Below are 27,150 nucleotides of genomic sequence, written 5' to 3' on the forward strand. Positions count from 1 at the left end.
AAAATGACAACGACAAATTCAAAATGACAACGACAAATTCAAAATTACAATAACAAATTCAAAATGACAACGACAAATTCAAAATGACAACGACAAATTCAAAATTACAACAACAAATTCAAAATTACAACGACAAATTCAAAATGACAACGACAAGTTCAAAATTACAACGACAAATTCAAAATTACAATAACATTAACTTTTACCGGAAAGGGTAGGGCCCATCTCGCAGAGGATGGACCCTCCTGATTGGACAGACGGACTGAACAGAAGGAGAAGAGGAGGAAAAACACGGAAATGCGGCTATTTTGAAAACATGAATACTTCCGAAGATACTTTGGCTATTATTAGGAATTATTTCGATGCAGGGCATACATACGACGTGATAGTTGATATGTTGTCAACCAATCACAACATCAGGATGAGTATACGCACTCTGAAGTCACGTTTGAGAGAAGCAGGGTTGTACAGAAGGAGCAACTATTCACAACTGGATGAGGTGAGACGTGCCGTCCTTACAGAGCTGCGTGGACCAGGGCAGCTATTCGGATATCGGACAATGTGGCAAGTACTCCATCAAAAACACAAGCTACGTGTTAAACGACACACAGTGATGAGATTGCTGAAGCAACTTAATCCACAAGGAACGGATGCAAGAACACGCCGGAGGTTTGTGAGGCGAACGTATCACTCCATGGGTCCAAACTACATATGGCATGTAGATGGATACGATAAGCTGAAACCCTTTGGCTTGGCACTCTCAGGATGTATAGACGGGTTTTCAAGAAGGATCATGTGGCTTGTTTGTGGGGCTACAAACAACAACCCATCGGTCATCGCCCACAACTATATTAATTGTGTCAAGAGTGTTGGTGTGGTCCCTATGAGACTGAGGACAGACCATGGAACCGAAAATGGCACCATGGCTGCCATACAGTGTACCCTCAGACACGAGCATACGGACTACTATGCAGGCTCGTTGGGCCACAGTTATGGATCATCCGTTGGGAATCAACGTATCGAGGCGTGGTGGTCCATTCTGAGAAAAGGAAGGTAAATTAACCACTATTACGGCTCTAACCGCATAAAAGTATAATTATGCATCTGCCTAAAAGGGATTTCAGTCAAATAAAAATGTATTTCAGCAGGTAAAACAGACTGGGTGGGCTCTAATCTGTCCCGTATAAATATAAAAAAGTATATGCTGTAATCACGTATATGTCATGACTGATCACGCTATGAATTACAAATGCGACTGGATTATGTAAGACTTAAGTTTTAAAAAGACCTGTATTTGCTGTTACTATTTGCTGTTATCACGGATAAATAGTTATGCATATTTGCACATTATGATCCTGATGGAAACAGCTGTCCATATTAAACTGGGCGATGTAGCAGGCTCTGTCCGTAGACAGAAATCATTTTTAAACAGAACACATAATTAAAGTCAGAGTACGGTCATAGCCAAATGAACAGACCGCATAGAAATAGCTTCGTGTTGTTAATAATTTTCTGTTCGAGAGCGAACCCTTTCCTTGTGTTTCAGGTAGACTGATTAACAGGTGCTGCAGTCATATCTACTCATGCATTATGGAGGCGCCATGCAGTGCCTTTCCACCTATTTATTTTACTGATATTGACAGCACTATTATGCTTTTTGTAGTTGCTTACTTGTAGCTGTTCAATACTCATAATCTTTTCCTCTTGTGGAAAATAAGTAGCCTAACTTTGAATTGTATTCCTAGGGCTCAATTTTGGATGGACCTGTTTGGAGATCTGAGAGACTCTGGAGCCTTTAATGGCAGCCATGAACATCAGGACTTACTGAGATTCTGCTTCAGTGATGTTCTGCAAAAAGACCTGGATGAGTGCACGGACCTCTGGAATAAGCACAGGATTAGACCCTCCAGACTTGCATCATGTCCTGGGGGAATACCTGACGAACTCTATCTCTTGCCTCACAGGTAAATCCACATTAACTGACAATGAATTGACTATATCTATTCCTACAAAAATGCATATTTGAATACAACACATATTGGAAATACATTTTGCCTTAACGATGAATTATGTCACTTTGCAGGTTTGGTTCAAGGGACTGTGGATTGGCCATTGAAGACAGGGAATTGGATACATTTCCTTAGTCAAGGCAAACTCTTCATACATGCAGTGATGCAGACATCCAGGATTATCTTCAACAGACTGTTGAGCAAAGTGGATTACAGCAGCCACATGATTGGGAGTCAGCCTCCGAACTATTTATCACTTTGAAAGAAATAGCTGGCCTATAAATATGCACTACTACAGCCAACTCTTAAAGGTCAGGCAAGGTCTAGGGTTTTGTTGATTTTGCATACTTTTGTAAATTCCCCTTTAAAGCGTTCTTGCATACAACATACGACCCAAGTGTTTATATGGAAATTTTCAGAACAAACTTAGCTTTATGCACAGTGAGGCCCAAATTTGTCCTAGAGCAATGTGTAAAGAGAGTAATAGGCCCAAATGCTGAAAATGGAATTCCACTTTTTCAAATTCTTCATATCTCTTTTGAAAACATACCTTTACTCATGTGGACAAACTGTTTAGAAAACATTTTCAAATTTGTTTATTTTTCATTTAACCTTTAACATTTTTCATTGAACTGAACTGAGCATGCACTCTTTAATCTTTATCAGCTGCATTTTTGCAGACTGGACAAAAATCCAGACATTAAATACACCCAAAGCCTGGAGAGTTCTGTAAGCCAAACTCCATGCTTGTCTTAAAGACAGTGTACGTCTCAAGGAGAGGGAGCTTTAGTGTATTTGCACAAGTGTTTGCCATAGGGAATGGCAAATTTGTTAAGAACTCGATGCATGGTAGTGGTGTTATTCCAGCAGGTGGAAGTGATGTGAGCCCTGTAGCAAACATCAGTACATCCTCTAGGGACACAGCAGTTGCGTTTTCTGAAAGGGAAAAGTCAACATTGTTTTAGTGTCTTCATCATCCAACAAGTAAATTAAGTAAACATTTTTACAAACACCATATAAAGAAGCCATAACAAACCTTCACAATCAAGAAGAAAATCTGCCCAAAATCCAAGTGCTTTGCATTCTTTCTGGCGACTGTTACTTCCTGCTGGACTGAGGTGTGGTTTAAACATGCTTTCCATGTCTGCAGCTGTCAGGTTCTTCTGAGAGTGGCACAAAAGTGGGGCCAATACACAAGGATGCTGCTGGAGTGCGGTCAGAAAGTGTAGACTTGCAAGTCCTTCTTTGAAACTATTAGGGACAATGATCATATAACAGAAGGTTTCAGTTACTATGCTAATTACACCAGAGTCTAACACTCAAACAAACTTTTCACTAAACCCGCTTTACCATTTGTGAATGTCACACAATCTTATCTGTAGCCACTTTTGAAGCATTTAAGTGATAAATCATGGGACTGGAAAGCATGTGGTTGTTAAACATGAGATTGAAATATGTTTGATGAATGGAGAAAGAGAATGAGTCTTTACAAGTATTACCTTTGAATAACACTCTGGTTTCTGTGTAGAATATACCATTTGAGGTATTCCTCCACAAGAGTTTGCTTGTCCTCAGAAGACTTCACATGTAAGAAGCATCCAGCAGTCTGGAACATGGAGCTGTTTTGCAAAAGTAAATTTTGCAGAGATTCCACTGAGTCTGTTTCCTGGACCTGTTAAAAAGACTTTGTAAGACTTACCAAAACCCATCCCTGATAGGTTAAGGATCTTGCAATGGTCAAGCAAATGGTAAACCCCTCAAACAAAACATGGATCAAATTATTTTTTACTTAAATGTTCTCATACTGATAGAAGTGGAGATCTGAACATTCCGATCATCTGTTTATTTTACTATAACCTCACTCTAAATTAAATACTGGTTTCTCTTAGTTAACTCATTCCTTGAATCATGGTCACTTCATACCTGATGCAGAACTCTCCCTATCTCCTCATCTGTAATATCTCCGACAGTGGCGCTGAAACTGGGATTCCCTACAATGTGGTTAACAAGGTCCTTTGACAGGAAATGTGGTGCTGGTCCCCCGTGTACTATAGACACAGCAATGATCTTTCCTGCCAGGACATATTCATTTTCCCTGACAGCTGTCAATCAGAGTACAGAAAAAGTACAGTTAATTGGCATATTTATCTGCTAAGAGCGACTTTCTGTTAGAGTCAGGCAGGTGGTGACCCAGATGACATGAACCCTTTATTTTCATTCAGGCTTTTTTTTTATAAAAGATTATATGTATGGCCAGGAAGTTTAACAAGACTAAAGGGGTTGTGTACAGTGTCAACCCTTGTATTAAAGTGCTTAAATTTGGCAGAAAGTGGGACTTAATGTACAACAAAAATAATGCATTTATCAAAATATATTCACACTTTCACACACAAAATACATAAACTGTCATGGAAAAAAAGACACCTGTAGCGTTGTACACCAGGTAGCGGCTTTGTGGAGGTCCGTCAAAGATGGCGCGATGCTTCAGATCATTCATGAGAAGTGTGAGGAATTCCCGTCTGGGTCCGCCAGTATCTATGCCTTCTTCAGGGGAGCCAGCATCATCACTAAACTTAACGAACATGTCACTTGCCTCCGAGTAGGTGCAACGCTGAAAACCTCGGACAGCACCATCCCATACATTAGATCTGGACACGTTGAATCTGCTGACTTTCTTGTGGTCAATGGGAAGCGCCAAATTTGCAATTATTTCAGGTGCACTTGTATGCCTAGAACAAAAAGTAGAAGTTACTTTGTAAAATTTTGTAGCTTATTAGCTGAAAACAAATTGGATCAATCATCCCTTCCATTAAATATTCATAAATTGTACTGATAACACTTGATCATGATTCCTAGGGCACTCTCAAGGCAGTTAATAAAACAATATCTACTTTTAATACATTCAAATGGAGTTCCTTATAGAAAGACATCTCTCTACTGGACCTAGCACAAACTGTTTTTCTTGCTACAGTAACTGAGATTGTTTTTTCACCCTTCTTAATACAGTGACGTTTATTTGTTTAATAAGTACTCACACTCTGTTCAAGTCTATTCTCCATTCTACAAAGATACAGGATGATGGATAATACCCTAATAATTTACTCATGACTCACACAGGTTCATTAGAAGATGCCTCATTTGTTTCTTTGACAGTTAGAACTTCATCTATGTCATCATCATCATCATCGTCGTCGTCGTCGTCATCAATGACGACAGGCGCATACAGGTCTGTGTAGTTTCTGCACAAAGAAAAATATGTACACAAAATACAATAATAATGAAACATACGGTGTGTCTTCTTATCAGAATTTAAGAGCTTTAACATTCAATATGCTAGACTATTTTTAAAAAAAAGCCCCAACACCAAACCTGTAACAGGTTCTCTTTGTTCCAGGACATCTTGAGGTACTTGGACCAATATCCTCAGTGTTCATCTGTACTGGACTGCTTTCATGCAGAGGTTCAAATGGCTATATTGAAGCATTAAAAACCATTGCGGTTGATCAATTCTTCACATAGCAAACAAAAACAACATTTTCATTAAAGACACACCCAAATATGCTTTACATTGCACTCACCAGCGTGTCAGCTAGGTCAAACTCTGTGGGGGGTATTTTTATCATAATCTCTGTGTCAGAGTCAGAACTGTCTGACACTCCTCCAACTGCAAAAAACAAAACAATTTAAGTTAGCTTGATTGTTGTCAGTAAAAACAAACATTTTAAAAGAAGTTTACTCCAGAAGAAGGTGATGAATGTAAAGCTGCTTTGAGACACTGCACCAGAAACAGCTGGTTTTGACACATGGTGGAAAAAGTTCACTGAATGGTTTTTCATGCATCTACTACTCCAAAGGGTTTGCAGTTATTTTAACATGAATGCAGAATACACGATGGGGAGCTATTTTCAAACGAGTTTTTTTTAAACGTGAAATATCTAGCCACAGATGTAAATGGCATGACAACTTACCTTGTTCAAAGTACTTCTTTGTGCAGATATACATTTTGATTCTTTGATATGTTCTGCCTAATTCTGCCTTATATTCTTCTAGAATAAAAGGTCTCTGTGTCCCAGGGATATTGATAACTTCAGATCCATCCGGATACAGAAGGATGAAGACTTCTTCTTCCAAGTCTTGGTTGAAGTCTCTCATTTTCTTCACACTCTGATGAAGAAGACTTTGAGCGGTGATGTCAGAGTTGGTTGATAAGGGAATGGTTTTCCCACGTACTGGCTTTAAAACACCCGTCTGAGCAGTCATCAAGCCAAGACTAATCTGCAATAGAAAACACAGGAACTGGCAAGGATCTCTTAATCCGGTTTAAATAACATGGCTTAATTGAAGTGGTTGTTCCTCTGGTTTGCAAATGTTACACATAGACCCAAAATAGATCTTAAACATAAAATGTGACTCAGAGCAGCTCTAATCTTTCCTTCAAATCTTAGTTAACAGCAGTTTTGTAATTAAAAAAATTAAAAGCTCCATCTTGGCCAAATAAAGGCTATTAAAAAATTCATTAATTTTCCACAGAACACAACAATTGATATTCATGATCAGAAGTCAGTTTAAAAGAAAGAGATATGTCAGCCTGCGTCCTTGATAACTTCCTGTCAGATGATGTCATTCACATTAACTCCGACAGGAATCAAACTTGGACACATTTAGATATGTTTATAACTTTGAAAAGGTCTATAGGTAAACTCAGATAATTCTATGTTCTTTTCTAAGTTAATTGTCTACAATACAGACACCTATTTCAAACATTTACATAGTTTATCTCCCAACATTACTTGAAACAAGCAAAACTATATTGCTTGCCATGAAATTGACCCTACTAGGGGGCTTAGGTATAGGGTTCAAATAATAATGGGATGAGACAGCAAGTCAACACTGGAGTTGGGTTCCAAAATTTTTTCACTCAATCACACATTTACTTACCTGCACTTTCCTTTTTTCCTTTTTCTTTTCCCGCATCTTACCAAAGGAAAACTTTTGCCTTTCCTCTGCTTTTTTCTTCCGGTAATCCAGAAAGGTTTTAAATATTGGTTTTGGATTGGAAGGAGGGTTCTCTGATACTAGAGGGAAGCAAAAAAATGCATTCTTATAAAATGGCAAATCATGCATTGCACATTCATAGAAACAAAAGTAATGGTAACACATGGCTAGATTAAAGAGGACAACAGATATCTGATCTCATTAGCACCTCGATTATAAATAATTGAACGGCGGAGGGCAGGGATGTTGTGGTGCCAAAGCGATCGTCTGCCAATTAAAACATGCAAATATACATAACTATATCCATGTTAACAGCAAAGACATGGACAGAATATAGCCCAGGCAATCTGTTTTACCTGCTGCAATCACTTTTTGGCAGACGAACACTTGTTAGTGTCACACCACCTTCACTAGGTGCATGCAGTCTCACGATATCACAATGTTTTTTCACTTTATTTAGTTGTACTGTAACTTAGTTCTGTCAGAAATGCTGCAACACGTTACTGTACTTTACTGTAACTTAGTTCTGTCAGAAATGCTGCAACACGTTGCTGTACTTTACTGTAACTTAGTTCTGTCAGAAATGCTGCAACACGTTGCTGTACTTTACTGTAACTTAGTTCTGTCAGAAATGCTGCAACACGTTGCTGTAACTTAGTTCTGTCAGAAATGCTGCAACACTTGTTACACACTAATTAAAAGTAGTATTTTACGTTAGCTTTATTTTGATTTGATTATGTTAGCTATTGTCACTCAGATCCTTTCCCTCCTTTGTATTGAAACTGTTGCACAATAATTTCCCTCGGGATAAGTAAAGATTCTTGAATCTTGAATACTTGAATATCGCCCCACTGCAGACACAAATGGGCGTTCCGCTCAAGCATGCAGCTGGACCCTTCTCCGTTAACGCAGCCGGAGACTAACTTTATACGCGGGTGGTAACTTCCTTGGCACGACACCCGCTATAAACTTATACAGCCCAATAAATTAATACGGCGCAAGAGAGTACATCATTTAGGAAAACCACCATTAGCTGCAAATAAGGTTACGTTAACTTACCTGAAGCTAGGCCATCGTTGGGTTCAGCCAAAGACGTTAATTTAGCGTCCAGACTTTCTCCAAGTCTCTCGCCACAACCACTGCAAAAATTCGGTTGGTCCTCCAACAACTTTTTCCCACAATGTCGGCAAAACATCCTTCACCAAATTGTCTGGCGCCGAATGAAGGGACGCGGTTTAGCCTCTAGCAAGCTAGTTAGAGAACTCATTTCATGTTAAAGGACCGACAGTCCGTCTGTCCAATCAGGAGGGTCCATCCTCTGCGAGATGGGCCCTACCCTTTCCGGTAAAAGTTAATGTTATTGTAATTTTGAATTTGTCGTTGCAATTTTGAATTTGTCGTTGTCATTTTGAATTTGTCGTTGTAATTTTGAATTTGCGCTGTCATTTGCCCCTCAGGGCCACGGTAACAATCACAGGAGATGAAATTAGCAAAGAGTGGTAAGGTATGTAGGGAGTTTTAAGAACGGTTTCTGAATTGGAGCAGGATTCAAATGTATAATTAGCATGAATTATTTCAGAATGTGGAAGTGCGGCTAATCTAATCAGTAGTCATACAGTAAAAAGTAATCACTGCGCAAAAATATTTTCATGCAAGGGAGCAGGTATGACTAATAAGGATGCATTTCTGACAGCATATTGTAAGAATGTACTATTCTAAATTGTCTACAGTCATAGCCATAATGTTCTAGAAGGAGCTCATGTTTGGGCAAAATATTGCATACACAGATACAATTTACATTTTTCTTGAGTTAAGCTTTGAATTAAAACAAACCACAGATCATATGGCATACATATTTATAGCAACTTAATTCTGAAAAAAATTAAGGTGTTCTTTTTTGTTTTCAACAGCTCAAAGATCATCACAAAAATCCGAACTAGGATTTGATAACATATCACCATCAGAATGAACCAAATCTAAATGATACTCCTGCCTACATTGGACCCTAGGGCTGACCAAGTTATTTTCCAATAATTATCACAATATGGCAAACTCATACAAAATAAAATGTTTAATAATAAAGCATTCAACATGATCAAAAGTGTTTTACTACAACAGAAAACAAGTCATCCAATGTGTTAAATTAATCTTTAAAAATAAAAGTAAAAAATCAAACCGCAATTTTGATACTAGTTTTGGCCAGTATTGTTTTCAGCACTAGCCATTCAATGTACAGTACCTATAGAAAGTTATGATACCCTTTCGAAAGTCACTTTTCTTCAAAATTTCTGAAAATTAATTAAAAAAATGAAAAACTAGAATATCAGGGTTGGAAAAGTGATGAGTCCCCAGATTTAACACTTTGCGGAGGCACCTTTTGCCTTAATTACAGCCATCAGTCTATTTGGATATGTTTCTACCAGCTTTGTGCAGCTAGATTAGGAAATATTTCCCTATTGTTCCTGCAGAACTGGTCAAGTTCAGTCAAATTCTGCGGTGAGCGGTGATGGACTGCACTCTTCAAGTCCATCCACAGATGTTCTGTAGGATTCAGGTCAGGGCTCTGACTAGGCTTCTCTAGGACATTCACCATCCTCTCCTTTAGTGTTGTTTTTCTGGTGGTGTGTTTTGGGTCGTTGTCATGCTGGAAGGTGAACCAGCCCTCTGTGTCTAACAGATTCTGGTGGACTTGGCAGCATCCATTTTCCCTTCAACGCTGACCAACTGCCCAGTCCCTGCTGAAAAGAAACAAGTCGACAACATAATGGTGCCACCACCATGCTTCACTGTAGGTATGGTGTTTTGGTTGGTGTGCTGTGTTTTGGAGCGAACATAGCGCTTGGAGTTCAGCATAAGGTTCGATTTTGGTCTCATCTGACCATATAAACTTTTGCCACATGGCATCAGAATCTTCAATATGTTTTTTTATGAGACTCAGTGTGACATTTATTTCAGAAAAGGCTTCCTTCTTGCCACCCTGCCAAACATGTAAAACTTGTGAAATTGTTGTCACATACACAGGTCGACCAACCACTGCTATTTAGACTTGTAACTCCTTCAAGGTCACCATGGACCTCTTGGTGATCAATCTTTTCCTGCCTCTGTTATCCAGTTTGGAGGAGCGGCCCGACCTAGGAAAGGTCTGGGGGGATCCATATGCCTCCACTTCTGGACAATACTCTGAACGGTACTCAGAGGGATAGTTGAAGCCTTTGAAATCTTTTTATATCTCTCACCTAACTTGGGCCTATCCATAACTTTATCGTGGAGCTCTTTTGGAAGCATCTTTCCAACCATGGTGAATTATTTATGTTACCATGCACTAGGAGTGGAATCCTCAAGGAGCAGCTGATTTTATTCTGAAATAATTAAAGTCACCAGTTGATGTCAGGTGGAGGCAAATTAACTCTGTGTGTAATCTAGAAGGTGATTTATTGTATTATGTTTATAATGGTTATTCTAAAGGGACTCATCACTTTTCCATCACTCTTTTTCTAATTTTGTATATTGTAAATATTGTATATTTTTATTTAATTTTAAGAAATTACTTGAATGTTGTATGACGAAATGTGTAAATCACAATGGAAAAATATATTTTTTTAATGCATTATCAATTCAGGCTGCAAAACAAAAAAAGGTGACAATTTCAAAAGGGTATCATGACTTTCTATAGGCACTGTACGTATCTCTTAGTGGCTGAGTCTGCCATTCTAGGACTGGTTTCAAATCGCCTACCTGAGAACATGGGACAAGAAAAGATCCATGCAAGTTCTGAAGAACAACTACTTAAATAACTCATCTGGTTAGTTTTAAATGATTCATTTGGAAAACAGAAATGTGTTAAACTCTGACACAATATGCCTATATCATCAAGATATGATACCAATGAAAGTATGCAGCCATTGGCAGGTGAAGAAAAAGACAGGATAGCGGAGGGATTTGTTTTGTAAGTTTAATTACCATGGGGAGCAGAGAGAGAAAGGAAGATGACATAAGGGAGGAAAAGGGAGTATCAGGGAAACTGACTTAACAGGGAAACATCCCTGCCACACTCAGCAGAGACAACTTCACATTACATCAAACGCTACGTTTAGTCACAAATTCTTCCCGGCCCCTACATGGTAAAGTCAGTAACACTTCACTTGTCGTTGTTGATATAAAGCACTCTAGGAAAATCAACAGAGGTTCACCAGCTGCACCCTAGACAAAGATGAGGTCCAAACCTCTATAGGAACCACCTCAACGGGAGATAAAATGAAAAAGACTGAAAAACAAGAATTAAAAAGGTCTCACAGAAGAAATAAGCAAAACAGAATTCACAGTTATCACTTCTTTTTTCCAGCAAGTAAACCCCCAACACAATGACTAGGATGCAGCTACTTTCCTACAAAGCAACAAAATAAATAGTGTTTACAATTAAACAACATCAAGGGGGAGAACCTATTCTTTCCTATCAATCTTGTTTAACTGTGTACATTTTGGAACGCTGATAAATGAACAGTGATGTTTAGAGCCTACAGTGCCCGAAGATTTCTGTAGCTTTCTAAAACTAAGAACACAGTGTCTTGAGTTTTCTCTAGTGCTTTTACAGACAACCAAACCTGATCATCTAAACAGTGCCATCCAGGGTCTGTGCCAATGTGCTTGAGTTTGCCTGTTTGAGGTGCAAGTCACCTTCAATTTCCTGCTTGCCACACCTGTGGAAAATAAGTCACACATAGTGTCACTGTTAACAGTTAATCACTCCCAAATAATAATTTGATGGCTGCGTTTACATGGACAAGTGTTTGAGGTTCAGGTTATATTCACATACATGTACGCACAGCAGGTGAGACACCTCATTTAACCCATCCTATCAGGAACAGTGGGCAGCCACTGTTACAACATACATGTTTTGGTGGTCGGAGAAACCCAAGCGCCGGGGGGAAACCCACACGCACACGTGGCACAGGGAGAACATGCAAACTCTGTACAGAAAGGGCCTGCCCTGACTGGGGATCGAACCAAGCTCTTACTGTGAAGTGACAGTGCTAGCCTCTGTGTTGTTTATTCTTCTGAATGTATTCAACTAAATTCATAAATGCAATAGAAGTGCATGTGCACTGAATAAAATGATCTGATAAACTGCACTGTTTACACAACAAACAATTAGAAAAAAACATGCAAAACACCAACTCTAACAGTTGACCATGAGCCAAGTTGAGAGCTTGAGACTATTGCTATAGTTTACAGTTTGCTGTGCTCTTTGTACACCAACACAAACATGTTCTATCAGAGCTACAACCAAAGTTATTAAGAAAAAGGCGACCCTTCTGTTTATGTTCTGAAAATGTATGTACCATTTACAAAGGTTCTCTGGAAAACATGCAGCACTTGGAAAATTAGAGTGCACAAGTGACAAACAACATCATCAGAACATGCCATCTTCAATGCTGATAGAATAAAAAAGCCTTACTGCAAACACTTCAGATTACTCATTATAATCTCCAGTGGAATGAAAGGTTTATTGTAAACACAGCTATGGGTATGCAGGGAGACGGTGTTTGACACAGCTTACCGAGAGACTGGTCCATTTCCTGGCCTTTCATTTGACTGTTGGTCCAACTCTGAGAGCAACTTCAATATATTCAATGCAGCCTGTAAAAGGTGAAAAACAGTATAGTTAATTCAAGTGATCATTTTAAGAGGCAGCTGCTTTTCAATTGAGTACAACCCTGTAAAGTACAGCTGTACTGTCTTGGTAGGATTCAACAAGAAGAGTGAGTGGAGGACCTTAAGGAAATTAAATAAATATTGTCTTTGGAGGGACAGTGGACAAGATATGCCTTTATGATATGTTTAAAAGAAGAAACGATAGCATATGACACCCTGTAAAACACAACTTCCTGCTTTGTAATCATTGGATGATGTTACATGCTGCAATCTTCATATTACATTTAGCACCTTAGCAGCTTAACATTTTTCAACTTATCCAAATAACTCCCACTTCTTCATTTTGGCTGAAAAGTTTTACTTTGATGCAAGTTTTGACAGATGCATTCCACACATAAGGTTAAGAAAAGAAAGAAAAAAACTGTAGCGAAACATTTTGTATTTAAAACCAAACCAAATAAAAAACTCACCATATCATGACATGATTCTACATCTTTCCCAATCCCATGACTGATGAGTGGTGGTTGGGACGAGCAGTTAATCAGTGACACAAACTCATTCTTATTGTTTTTGGGAAAATCTTTGTATTCCACCTGCAAGCATATACAGCATCTCAATGAATATTTACATTTGCAGTCTACATCAAATGTATGCACAGTAATGGCCTTATTGAATTCACCAAAGCAGAACATGCTGTCAGTTACCTGCAGGTTCTGCACCGATACAAGAAAGCTGAGCTGTTCTGAAGGCCTGGTGAGAGGTCCGTGGGGCAGTTGGTTGATATTATTTTTGTTCTTTAGGATAGTCTCTGCAGTCAGTGATGTCCCTGCATAAAGCAGCTCATTGGCAATCATGGCAGTGATTGTGGCCTTGCCTGGGTTCGGCACAGCTCGACTGTAGTCCTGGGATGCTTGGCAGACTCCGACTGCTTGAGCCACCTCGGGGACCATGGGAAGGATACCTGCAGGCAGCTGCTGGTGGCTCAAGTAAGGCAGGCGGAAGTCCTCCCCCTTGGAACCTTCAAAAGGAAAAGCACATTTGTGAAGGGTGAAATAACAATATAACCACTGCCAAATACGTGAGTCCAGTAGACCTATTGTTACTTACTCAATGCCACCTCCTCTACAGAGCCAGGTTCAAAAAAGGTCACTTTGCGCCCATCACCAGGTTTTTTCACTGGGGTCTAAATATTATAAAAACAGTAGATGTACATGAAGGAATGAAGGTTTGTCACAGATATCAAATCTGTCAAATCTCTTTCATTTTTACAAGACTTGCTTGACAAAAGGTGGAGCAATACCTTTTCATCAGTTTTGAGTGCCGGTTTAGGGGGTTGAGGCTGAGGCACTTTATATCCCAAGAGCTCCAGCATTTTTTCTGCTGCGTTCCTCTTGGCCACTTTCTTACTAGGTCCCATTCCCTCTGCAGTCTGGCCGCACACTGTGACCTGTATCAGGAAACATGCAGCAAATACATAGGAAAGAACTGCACACGTGAGAAACGATTAAGCAAAGGAAGAGGAAAACAGAGACAGAAGTAATGCTAACATAAGGCATGCCTCCATTGCTGTTAAATCACCTGCATGACGAACTCCCTGCGCCGAGGTAGACCCCTCTCTGTCACCATGCTGTACTCTGGTTCCTTCTCCTTCTTGGCCTGTTGGATCTGAGCCAAGCGGCTGATGGGATTCATTCCCTGGCCATATTCTGGGCTGGTCTGCAGCTGTTGGCATGACAGGTTAATCATCACTTAATGAAGGGTCTTTAGGGCTGTATTGATTATTCTTATTGCAGTTCACTGGTTACACTACCTTGATGATCGATTTGGTTTTCTTTTTTATGCGAGGCAGCGTCTTTTCCACACTGGGTATATGGGGTAGCCTCTTCAATTCCCCCAGTACCGCTGCTGCTGCCAGCTTCTTGGCAATCTTTTTACTCTTTCCTTCACCCTCTCCAGAGAACTCCCCGACTGTAACACGCACTACAAAACTCTTCATATGGGGAGGGCCTTCTTCCTTTAAGACCTGGAAAACAACAATGACAAATCATGATATAGAGGATAATTCATATTCCATATTGTTGTCGACATTTCACTGAATGCATGTATTCCTATTAACATAAATGAAAATAAATGGATATATTACCTCAAAGTTGACAGGTAAGTTGCGTTTAAGGGCAATTTCAAACACTTGACTAATTTCAGATTTGTTGAGGTTCTCTTCCTCTGGTTCTCCATTCATCTGTCAAGAGCAGAACGCATATTAAAGAAAGAAAAGCAACAGGTCTGAATAAAATTTCACAAAGGCTTTCTAGCATAATTTCATGCTGAGTGTGCGCTTATTTTCTCACCACTGGCAACTGTTGCAATATTGGCTCCTTCTGCAGCATTTTGAGGGCCTTGGCAGCAGCGTCATGTTTGGCCAACTGACGCGTGCGTCCCTTCCCAAGAATCTGCTGGCCTCCGATGGAAAGCTCCATGTGGTATAACATCGGTCCCACCGGAGGAAATGGGTAATAGTACCTACACACACACACACACACACACACAGACACACACAGAACTGTTGTTTCCATCTTAAAAGATTCTAGAAATTAAAATTTGGAAGTAAATGGAAGAATGCCTTTTTTCAAATTTCCAAGTAATGGAAACTCACTGTTGCATAGAGCGCTGGTAAGGTCCTGGAGCCCGTACATTGTAATTGAAGTTTGGCGGTCTCATCCCCGGGTATGGGTCGATGGGTTTATACAAAAGCTTTTTGCCAAGTTTCATACATAGTGCATTTAACTCCATGGTATCTGTCATGCCATCTGCTGTAAGGCAAACACAAAGAAAACCAACAAACCCAAAAAAATCTATATGTGAGAAAACTATTTCCTGCAAAGTGTTCACAACTGTTAGAAAGAGACTGCAACAGAGCCAGTGGGAAGAGCCCACCTGGGTTCTTGCCTGTGTTACGGGGCGTCCTCACGGTGGGCTTGGGAAGTGTTGTCTCAGCGAGGGCAGATGCAGCAGCGGAATGCTGGGCTTTCTTGATGCTGGTCCCCTCTGCCTCCCAGTGTTGATCACCCAGTGTGAGTCTAACTGAGAAAATCTGACGCACACAGGAGGCAGAAAATACAATAGATTTTCTGTCACTAGCATGAAATTTTGATAAAAGAAGACAACGACATAGGTTGTCTGTAAAAAATGACTCAAGGTACCTTGGAGTGAGCTGGTCCTTGCTCACACAACAGCTTATACTCAGGTTGAACCTTGTTGAAACGGGCCATCTCATTCACCAAACACATGGGGGTCTTCTCTTTAGGGTTTGCCATGTTACATACTGTGATAACAAAAACAAAGGGCTGCTCACTCGTAGTCCCAAAATCTGACAGCTAATACATAAAGTATCTGAGAGACATGCAGGGATTGATATACCTTTGAAAACTGTGACTGTGGCCCACAGAGAGATCTCCGTAGGCAGTACAATATGGGGGAGGGGTTTGAAATACTAACAAATACACACTGTGTACTCTTTAATTGATATTTGAAACAATAAATGTTAGTGGCTAAACAAAAAGTACGTTGTGGTGCACCAAATTAATGGCAAAAATTAAAAGTGAGCATTTTAACAAATCAAATACATAAAACAAACCTGATGTGGTATTGTAGGGAGTGGCTGAGCCCGCAGGAAGAGCAGAGCTCCTGATGGGCTGGCTGGCGCTCTCCGAAGGTAGTGTGCCTGAGGCACAAGGGATGCTGTAGCCAGGCTGTGGCTGCCCCAACTGTAGTGGGGCAGAGGCAGCAGGCATTGGGCAAGCCGTACACTGAAACTGGAGCTGGGACATCCTTGTTGGTCTAGCTTAGTCAATCGAAGGCTGAGGTCAAGATAAGAACTTTGTAATGCAGCGATGGTGAGTGCCAAAGTGAGACGAACTGTTGATTGAGGAGGTCTGAATGCAAGCTCTGCCTGGAAAGTGAGGACATAAGATAATTAAGATGTGCCTATTATCACAATTTTCCATTAATCTAAAAAAAATGTCACTGTCACAGATACTAACGCCCACCAGCAGGGGAAGAGTACTCCCTGGGCAGGTAGCCTATCACAGGCTCGGCATACAAAAACAACCACATTCACATCTATGAACAATTTAGTTTCCACTTCACTGCATGTGTTTGGATTGCAGGAGGGAAGGGAAACCATGCAGAAATGGAGAGAACATACAAAGTCTACACAGACAGGCCCCAGCTGGCAGGCTCAGGCTTGAAACCAGAACCTTCTTGCTGCTAACCACTGAGCTTCACAGGTAGCCTCCACACATTGAAACAGATTTGTTTTTCAGGTTTAAATCATTATGATTCTTAACTTAAAACGTGTCTATATGAATTTAATACAATGTTTGACATTAAGTGTTAAGAAATATGTTGTCTTATGGTAAAATTTAAGATGCAATAATTCACTGAAATCATTTTCTAGATTGTTTGGCTATAAAAAAAAAAGCACAATGCAGTCCAGATAAAAGCATAGAATACAAATAAACCAGCTATCTTATGACAAAAAGTAGCAGGGTGTGTATAATAGAGAAAAGTTATGTTTTAGTTTCATTAAGCTTCAAAAGTTCACATGACGACAACATTTCTTCAACATATTCCATCTGTGGCAATAGTGAGAGAATTCATAAATATGAATGAGTTATTAGTTTTACTGTGACTTTTATATACTCAATTTACAACAAAATGTTCCATTCACTTTAGCATCAACATGTATGAAGGTTGCTGTATATTTGGCTTGTAACAATACCCATCATAGGTAGAGATTTGTGCAGTGTCCCTACCTCTTTATTTACCAGGTCTGTGAGATGATCCTGCCTGTTAAATGGAAGGTTTTTGATGCCACTGCTGGATAAATACTGTACATACCCTCATCGGCCACTTTATTAGGTGCACCTGTCCAACTGCTCGTTAACGCAAATCTCTAATCAGCCAATCACATGGCAGCAACTCAATGCATTTAGACATGTAGACATGGTCAAGACGATCTGCTGCAGTTCAAACCGAGCATCAGAATGGGGAAGAAAGGTGATTTAAGTGACTTTGAACGTGGCATGGTTGTTGGTGCCCGATGGGCTGGTCTGAGTATTTCAGAAACTGCTGATCTACTGGGATTTTCACGCACAACCATCTCTAGGGTTTACAGAGAATGGTCAGACGGACAGAGAAAATATCCAGTGAGCAGCAGTTCTGTAGGCGCAAATGCCTTGTTGATGCCAGAGGTCAGAGGAGAATGGCCAGACTGGTTCTAGCTGATAGAAAATCAACAGTAACTCAAATAACCACTCGTTGCAACGGAGGTATGCAGGAGCGCATCTGTGAACACACAACACGTCGAACCTTGAGGCGGATGGGCTACAGCAGCAGAAGACCACGCCGGGTGCCACTCCTGTCAGCTAAGAACAGGAAACTGAGGCTACAAGTCGCACAGGTTCACCAAAACTGGACTCTCAATTTCTGCTGCAACATTCGGATGGTAGGGTCAGAATGTGGCGTCAACAACATGAAAGCACGGATCCATCCTGCCTTGTATCAACGGTTTAGGCTGGTGGTGGTGGTGTAATGGTGTGAGGGATATTTTCTCGGCACACTTTGGGCCCATTAGTACCAACTGAGCATTGCGTCAACGCCACAGCCTACCTGAGTATTGTTTCCGACCATGTCCATCCCTTTATGAGCACAGTGTAACCATCTTCTGATGGCTACTTCCAGCAGGATAACGCACCATGTCATAAAGCGCAAATCATCTCAGACTGGTTTCTTGAACATGACAATGATTTCACTGTACTCAAATGGCCGCAACAGTCACCAGATCTCTATCCAATAGAGCACCTTTAGGATGTGGTGGAACAGGAGAAACTGCGTGATGCTGTCATGTCAATATGGACCAAACTCTCTGAGGAATGTTTCCAGTACCTTGTTGAATCTATGTCACGAAGGATAAAAGCAGTTCTGAAGGCAAAAAGGGTCCAACTCGGTACTAGCAAGGTGTACCTAACAATGTGGCTATCATTAGACCCGACAATTCCTCCATGAGCAGTGGCAAGTCAAAATATTGCGACTTGCGGCTGCTCATGGAGGAATTGTTGGTTCTCTGTAAATCATAATAAACCAGAGCATGGTCTAGACCTACCCTATATGTAAAGTGTCTTGAGGTAACTTTTATTATGGTCTGGCACTATATATAAATTTCATTGAATTGACAAACATGTAATGTGACGTTAACAGAGCAAAACCGACTCCAACTTGTTAGCTTGGCTTAAATTGTTTTCCCAAAAACATGTATTATCAAAGGTGCACCGATGGGAGGTGCACAGATCTGGGTGTTGTGGGGCCCTGTGGAGCCTTCGCAGTTTGATTTAATTCAAGTTCCCATGCACCATGATTTTAACATGTAACGTTACCTATTGCCAATACATCTTGCTTTAAGAAATGAACTAACTTGTTAATAAAAACTCATAACATTTGCGGTTTTCTCAAAGAAGATTAACCGGCAAGCAACATTAGCTTCAACCTTTTTGCAAATATGAATACACGATAATTTCTCTCATATCGCTAAACTTTTGCATTTCATACGTATTTAACCATCTGAGTGAAAAGGTCCTTTTAGCAGACATGCTGTCAGAAAATTAAATCAGGCCGACGGGTAGATGCGCGAGCTTTCCCCAGAGGACCCACGTTAGATGGGATGGACATAATAGGTCAGCTTCTTAAAAAAAATGACTTCAATGGCTGTAACAATGGTGTCTTCAGGAACATGCACTCACAGCTAATCAGCAGCAACACTTGTAGTTGATTAGCTAATAAAACGAATTATGATAATTCCCAGGGAGTCTGGGAACAGCCGGTTAAATAGCTAGCTAGCTTAGCTTAACCCCCAACCCCTCGACAAGTCCCTGCACAAAATAAACCTCACCTCGTCGTTCCTTTTGTTCGGCTTTTAAGTTACTCCATACCACACGTTGTTCTATTATAGTTTTCTTTTGTTAATGGCCAGTTTCAAGAGTCAGTCTGTGTTGTTTTTATATTAAAACGCGGGCTGTGAAAAGGTGGACATTGCGAAAACAGGGCAAACACTAAAGAGAATGGCTCTATCTTGAGTCTCTCTTCCGGAAGTGACGTCGATAGCAGGCTTTTTTTTCAAACTTTATTTCATATCACAATTTTCCGTACATTTCGATTTGAAATACACATCTTGTTACAAAAACTAATTTGAGGAAACATTTGCTTGCATTCGAAACAGTACAAGCTTACAACACATTAACAAGATGAAATAAAATGATCACAGTGACATTTCAACAAAGGTGCTAAAAGAAACGTGTTAAAATAACACTGGATTGTAACATAAAGAGCAAGAGACTTTGACATTGTTCCATATAATTCCTTAATAGACTGGTTTTCTTCTGATAATATCTTTAGGGATGTTATATAGTTTTTAATTTCATTTTTAAAACAGTTTATGGTGGGTTTGCTGTTATTCCATATGATATTTTCCCATCATGAGAATTATGTTCACCATTTTGTATTCCTTTTTTGACAGACCATCCATATAAATCATCACTTGAAATGTGTTAAACAAAGATGTGTTAGTCCCAATATTTAACCATTGATAAACATCTTTCCAGAACATCACTGTGACCGAACAAGAGAAGAACAGAAGTTCAATTGTTTTGTGTTCCGTCAAATAGAAAACACAAACGCTTTCTTCAAAATGTAACCTTTTCCTTATAGTTTCAGCAGCAGGATAAATATTATATGAATATATTATTAATTTAAAATAGCTACAATAAGTCTTCGTTAACGTCACTTCATTATCTTTTATCTTTATATTCGTTGACTTTTCTAATATCATGGAATAGCTTTTCTTTAAACACACTTCCAAGTACTTTGTTGTTACATTTTCTTTCACCAAATTTCAATTCACCGATTTTTGACTCTAACTTTAAATAGCTCTACTGATTTGGTTAAATTCTCTATAAGAGCATTTTAAATTCAACTATTTGTTCATGGAAGTCAGACAATTTTATTGGTAGTTTAGTTATTTCAAAGTCACACCTTTACAAAACTTCTAATCCTCCAATTTTTAAAAAAGATATTTTTGTATGTGGAACCATAGGGAATCCCGTGGTGCCAAATGAGCTTTTATCCAGTTCAACTTTAATACACCTATCATGGATTCAAAATCAGCATTTCCGGCAGGGGCTGTAGCCAAAAGGAAACTAACTCGGAAGTGCCTAAAGTCTGAGTGGTCGGCAGGGGGCGACACGTGGGTTGCAGTAGACATCCGGTTGCATTCAAGTCAAGGGTGAAAATGACCAACTTCTAACTAGCTCCGTCACTACAATAAGCCGGTTGCAGAGATTTTTATTGTCTCTATCGTTAGATGGATGTCTTTTACAATACTCATTGGTGTTCATTTTTTCAAATTCGGTCCCAGTTGTGAAAGTGAAATAAACAATAAAGCAGGGGATGCATCGGGGGCGTAGCTTACTTGTGATTGATAGGGTTCGGAGAACTTAACGTCAAACTCAACGTTACAGCAGCCGTGGAAACCTACTGCCTTGATGCTGTTCTTCGGTGTTGCAGTTTGTTTTCAGATCAAGCGGTTGAACTAAAGTCACTTATAGCAGGTCCCCAGGGCCGACGCTCTCATCATATGCCACCATGGTCTTAGCGGCCAAGCGTGGTACTGCAACACTCGCCTGTTTAAGTGGCGGTCCTGTGCTCTGAAGCATATTTGCCCATTCACTCCCAGACATGCGGGGAAGAGAAGATCTTCACCGAAATTTTTCATAGATTTAAAAAATGTATGTTTTCATAGATTTAGACCCAACCCGGATGCATGGCTAAAAAGAGCCATGGTGAAAACAACTCTGCTGCACACACTTTTAAAACGTTGTGTCCAATGTTTTATATAGTTTTTCTCATGGAGACAGTAAAGGGTTTTTCTAGCAGCATGACCTACTAGAAAGTGATATATGTCGTATGAGGCACAGGCGTATTGATTATAGTAGACTAATATAAACATTATAACTTGACACACTACACTTATTTATTTATTTAGCTATGTAGTATATGCCAGTGTTCAATTTAAGTGTATTACAATCTGGGTAGTGAAACATCATCATATTAAATAGGCCTACTTGTGGTATTGTATTTAGTTGGTAGACATAATATTTCTAATAAATATATGAATACAAATATATAAATATAATAATTCCAGATATATTCAAGATAGTGCTTAGGACAGGGACGTAAAACTAATATTTCTTTTTTTAAGATATTATTATTTTGGCACATTTTAGGGGATTGAGTTTTAAAACAGCTCACTAAAGAATACAAACATCACTTTGCTTTATTAAACCGTTAAACAGTATATATCATATACTATTTTAAATAAATATATAACATATGCCAACTGCGTCTATAGACAACATTTACTCAATCTACTTCCACCGAGCCGTAGATACCGTGGACAGAAAAATATATATATCGTACATTAAAGAATAAGAGGCTTCCTTCGTTCGAGACGGACTCGCTCGTGCTTAGCGCTCGGGCATTTCTACATCCGGTAAGTCCTCCCACGTTCACGAGATGCGAAAATGGCGCCGTCCTTAGGGGAGCCTGCGCCACTGAGCAGCTTCCCATAGGAATGAATGGGGCGCCATTTTGTGTCCGCTGTCCGTTCTTTATATGTCCATGACTCCAAGCAGTCGGCTGTTCATATTGTCCGGTAGGCCTAAGTAACGTTACACATTATTTTAAGCCGTATCTCTCGCTAACCAAATTTAGCATAGGCTACTAGCTTATATCCCAGTTAACGTGAATGCATGTTGTTCACCAAGCTAATGCTAATGTTATCTCATACTAGCTCAGAATCAGAATCAGAAGTACTATACAAAACAACATATTTAAAAACAGTAATATTATAAAGAAAACATATTTGTAAATATAGAAATATAAAACAGTATGTATACATACACACACACACACACACACACACACACACACACACACACACACACACACACACACTTATTATTGAAGTACACCCCCAGGTACGGGAAAGGGAAGCTTGGGGTCCCCTGCTAAAGAGTAGGTATAGATCACACTCTATGACTTATTTATGATTTACACAGACCCAACAATACCCCTATTGAGTACGATGGCAATGAAAACCTTTCCTATAACAGGCAGGAACGTCGGACAGACACAGCTCTTTGGAGGACGGCCATCTGTCTTGACCGGTTGGGGAGGAAGAAAAGAAGAGAGAAAGAGAGAAAAGACGGACAGATGGACAGAGAGAGACAAAGACAGACAGACATACAACACACTTCCAGAAATGCAAGCAACCACAAAAGTAACGGTGACTATAGTGATAGCTAAAGCAATGTGAATATGACTTACAAGTTATGGCAGTTAATACAGCAGAACAGCAAGAAACAGGTACAGCTATAGTGACAGAACATGGCAATGATAATAATTATGGTGGCAAACATGAAGTTGAATTAGTTACATGCATTGATGAGACAGATATAGACAGACAGGATAAAAGTATCAGCAACAGGATTATCCCCAGGCAGACTAGGCCTATAGAAGAATAATTAGGTATAATAAAAAAAGGGCCAATTTCTCTTACATACAGGCTCTAAGAGAAATTGAATGCCAATAACAACATGGCTAAGGGCTCGTAAGCCTTAGCTGTAAGATTCATCAAAGAGGAAAGTATAGGGACAGTGTCTGCCTCCTGAATAACACTTGAGAGTTAGTTTTACAGGAGAGGAGCTTGGTAGCTGAAGGCTCTGCCTCCCATTCTACGTTTGGAGACTCTATGAACGACAAGTAGCCCTGCATTCTCAGATCTAGTCGGGTAATACGGTACTATGAGCTCTTTAAGATATGACAGAGCCTGACCAATGAGAGGTTTGTAGGTAAGAAGAGGGATTTTAAAGTATTTTCTAGATTTTACAGGTAGCCAGTGCAAAGAAGCTAATACAGAAGAAATATAACTGTGAATGTTCTCATTTGGCCAGGTCATCGTTATCCCCAAAGCAATTTCAGTCAAAAGCAACTGGACTACTGGAAAAGTAGAGAAACCATCGCTAAACAGAGGAGGAGGTCTGAGACACCACTTATCTCAGATTTAAATTGCTGCCCTTTCATCCCTTCCCAGGAGATTCAACAATCTAACCTCAAAGAACAACTGTTCACCAATGGCCTCCTGTGAATCCAACAACTTTCATTAAGACTTAATAGAGCACTGACGAAGTCGAAACTTCCCACCAACGACTGCCACTCTCACAACGGTCGTTGGCACTTGGAGCACAAAGGGTTCCAGTAACATCATCTGCCGTGTGAGAGGTAAAATACCTGGATCAGTTAGGGCGCACTCACACTGTCCGTCCGTACCGTGCCCCGGGCTCTAGGGTACTTGCCCCCCCCCCACCCCCCCCCCCCCCCCTGTCCCCTTGCTGGCCAGGCACGTTTGTACTCACACTGCCTGGGGCTCGCGCGAATGCTTCTTGCCTGTCTATACGTCATCAGGCCATAACACGTCACACGCATTGATTGACGTCATCGTGATGTGTCGCTTTGTTTTCAAATCTTTCCATAGACCTCTGAGTTTTTGTGCGTCTTGTCCCACTGTTTTTGAATATTTTCATCCAACCAAATCTGCAGTAAACACTCCACTTCCACACACCAATGTGAACCTTTCACCGCCATTGTTTTAAAAGTCTGCGCATGGTCCGTCTTTTTTTTTTCTTCTATGTCCTAACAGGCGCGCATAAAATGACGTCAGAGCCGCCGTAGGACTCGTGCTCGTGCTCTTGCTTGTACACGTGCGCACGCTCGTGCTCGTACATGTGCAGGCGTGCTTTACAAAAGCCCACCTCTCCCAAACGTCCCGTGGCCGGCAAGTTGGCCGCAGCTAGGCGCGGTGCGGTTGCATTCAAACTGGTCAAACAAACTAGGCTTTACCCGTAAATCCTGTTTGGGCACGGTACGGATGGACAGTGTGAGTGCGCCCTTAGTTGGACCAGTCCCAGCCTGGTCAGATGCGTACATGGATTGATGAAGCCTCTTGGATTAGGTGAGGTGAAACGTCTTCCTAGACAAATAACCAAGTCCAGTTGCTTTTGACTGAAATTGCTTTTGGGACAGGAGAAATATGTTCTCTTCGATTAGTTTTAGTTAGGACACAAGCTACAGCATTTTTCCATCCCCCTTTCCAATGCAGCCAACTATTGCTGAGTCATCAGACAACTTTTGAAGGTGGCAGGATAATAGTGCAATAGATGAAGTCTAAGGTGAAGAGGGTGAAGAGGAAGGGAGAGAGGACAGTTCCCTGTGGGACCCCAGTGTTGCTGACCAACCTGTCAGACACCCAGTTCATTAGGCGTACGTACTGTGGATTGCCAATCAGGTGATCCACAATCCAGGACACAATGGGGGCCTCCACCTGCATCGCAGTCATCTTCTCACTCAGAAGAGCCGGACGGATGGTGTTGAATGCACTGGAGAAGTCAAAGAAAATGACTCACGGTGCTCGCAGGCTTCTCCAAATGACGGTAGACTCTGTTCAGCGGGTAGGTGATGCAGTCCTCAACTCCCAGGCGAGGCTGGTAAGCAGATTGTAGTGGATCAGTGAAGGGTCTGACCATAGGCCTTAGCTGCTCCAGGCCACCAGTCTGTAGTCCTGAGGGCCACCGGGACGCGGCGTCTTTGGCACAGGCATGAGGCATGATGTCTTCCACAGCACAGGGACCCTCTGGAGGTGCAGGCTCAGACTGAAGACTTCACTCAGTAGCTTTCCAACATGATGCGAACTCAAAGGCAGACAGCATGCAACTTCTCACACATGCGCACTATTCTTGCATAGTTTTAATATTTCTCTGTGCTTATGTGCTGTTGTAAGTTTCATTTTAAAGTTTTGCAAATTAAAATGAGACGGTATTGCTGAATCCGTCACATCTATATGATGTATTCAAGTGCTTAAACAAATGGAAATGACTTTTACTGTCATGAACGGTGCGGGGAAATAATACAGAGAGACTGGACCCAAATGCAGACAAGGACACGGTAAAGTACAAACAAATATTTAATATAAACAGAAACGGGAAATAATTACAGGGGAACAAGAAACTTAAGACGAGACGGTCGAGGGTAACAGGAACGGGGAAACGATGGACGGTCAGGGAACAGGACAGGGAAACAGGAACGCGGGAAACTACGGAAAGAAACAATGATTAACAAAAACAATCAACACGGAGCGCAAAACTGGAACGAACGAGAAACGGGAGCCAACCGACAAAGAGTTTACCAAGGAAAGAAGAACAACGGCCCGGCGCTGCATGCCTGTCACCTCTGGCTTCTTATTCTCCAGGAGGTGCAGCTGAGGTGGAACCACGCCTACCTGTTCCTGGACAAACGGCACACAGGGGAGAAACATGCAAGGAAAAACAGACAGAGGGAGACAAACTCACACAAAAGGGAGAGAGGAGGGACTGACAAAACCGAATCTTGACCTTACCGGATGAGCCCATTAGAAATCCCTGATCAGGGACGGTCAAGGATCAGGGAACGAGAGACCCAGCTCCTCTCCTCGGGACCATATCCCTCCCAGTCGACCAGGTACTGGAATCCGCGCCCTATGCGTGGCACGTCCAAAATAGAACTGACCGTGAACGCCGGATTGCAGGCGGGCGCAGCGTGCTGGTGGATACTGGCTTCAGCTGGGAGACGTGAAATGTAGGATGGATCCTGAGGGATGCTGGGAGCTTCAATCGGACAGCACTGGGCCTTGACCTCGAAGGGACCAATGACACGGGGAGCGAGTTTCCTGGATGCGACAAACAGGGGAATGTCGTGGGAGTTCAGCCATACCTTCTGACCTGGTCTGTACTTGGGAGCAGGGATGCGGTGGTGATCTGCCATCCTGCGGTTCTGCTCAGCCGCCCGCGGCCTTGGACCTCTCTCCATATCCGACGAACTCTCCGGAGATGATGTTGGACAGACGGCACAGCAATCTCGGACTCCTGGACCGGAAAGAGAGGAGGTAAGTAGCCCAACGAAGCCTCGAAGGGAGACATACCTGTAGCAGCACAGGTAAGGGAGTTGTGGGAGTATTCCACCCAGGACAGCTGAGAAGACCACGACGAGGGGTTGCGGGCACAAACACCCGGTGATCCCGGGATGACAGGCAAGACGAGAAGAGTGCCACCACTGGAGCACCTGGGAGTGAGTGAACACTGGCAGGAACAAACAGATGCCCCGGTGGACCACCACCAGGGTCGGGGTCAGTGCGTTGAGCTTGTCTAACGGTAGACTCGATCTCCCAGGTTAATGCCGCCATAACACAAGACGCGGGAATGATGTGATCCGAACCGGTCTCTTTCTCCTCAGCAGGTCCAAACTGACGAGAGAGAGCGTCCGGCTTTATGTTCTTGCTGCCAGGAATGTAGGT

General features: G+C 41.2%; 2 protein-coding genes across 3 annotated transcripts; both read right to left on the reverse strand.

Moving 5' to 3' along the window:
- Positions 1 to 2,626: 2,626 nt before the first annotated feature.
- On the reverse strand, positions 2,627 to 8,263 carry LOC310966065 (G2/M phase-specific E3 ubiquitin-protein ligase-like). The gene is made up of 11 exons (XM_083939864.1): positions 8,064 to 8,263; positions 6,948 to 7,084; positions 5,978 to 6,284; positions 5,588 to 5,673; positions 5,379 to 5,479; positions 5,123 to 5,248; positions 4,434 to 4,738; positions 3,933 to 4,111; positions 3,509 to 3,681; positions 3,046 to 3,260; positions 2,627 to 2,945 (listed from the first exon to the last, which is right to left on the reverse strand). Exons 1-11 carry the CDS (start codon positions 8,197 to 8,199, stop codon positions 2,710 to 2,712), a joined length of 2,001 nt encoding a protein of 666 aa, XP_083795990.1. The 5' UTR covers positions 8,200 to 8,263; the 3' UTR covers positions 2,627 to 2,709.
- A 2,679-nt stretch (positions 8,264 to 10,942) lies between these two features.
- Positions 10,943 to 19,758, reverse strand: stau1 (staufen double-stranded RNA binding protein 1). Of its 2 annotated transcripts, none has more exons than XM_083939308.1 (15): positions 19,603 to 19,758; positions 16,291 to 16,605; positions 15,857 to 15,978; positions 15,603 to 15,747; positions 15,310 to 15,466; positions 15,005 to 15,176; positions 14,800 to 14,895; positions 14,467 to 14,679; positions 14,235 to 14,378; positions 13,957 to 14,103; positions 13,764 to 13,839; positions 13,361 to 13,674; positions 13,127 to 13,249; positions 12,562 to 12,641; positions 10,943 to 11,701 (listed from the first exon to the last, which is right to left on the reverse strand). In XM_083939308.1, exons 2-15 carry the CDS (start codon positions 16,481 to 16,483, stop codon positions 11,614 to 11,616), a joined length of 2,070 nt encoding a protein of 689 aa, XP_083795434.1. In that variant the 5' UTR covers positions 16,484 to 16,605; positions 19,603 to 19,758; the 3' UTR covers positions 10,943 to 11,613. The 2 variants fall into 2 exon arrangements, with proteins under 2 accessions (XP_083795434.1, XP_083795433.1); XM_083939307.1 differs by having other exon boundaries at positions 15,591 to 15,747.
- Between the last annotated feature and the right edge of the window lie 7,392 nt (positions 19,759 to 27,150).

Source organism: Echiichthys vipera (genome assembly GCF_963691815.1).
Source record: "Echiichthys vipera genome assembly, chromosome: X".
In the NCBI taxonomy this organism is placed as follows: Eukaryota; Metazoa; Chordata; class Actinopteri; order Perciformes; family Trachinidae; genus Echiichthys; species Echiichthys vipera.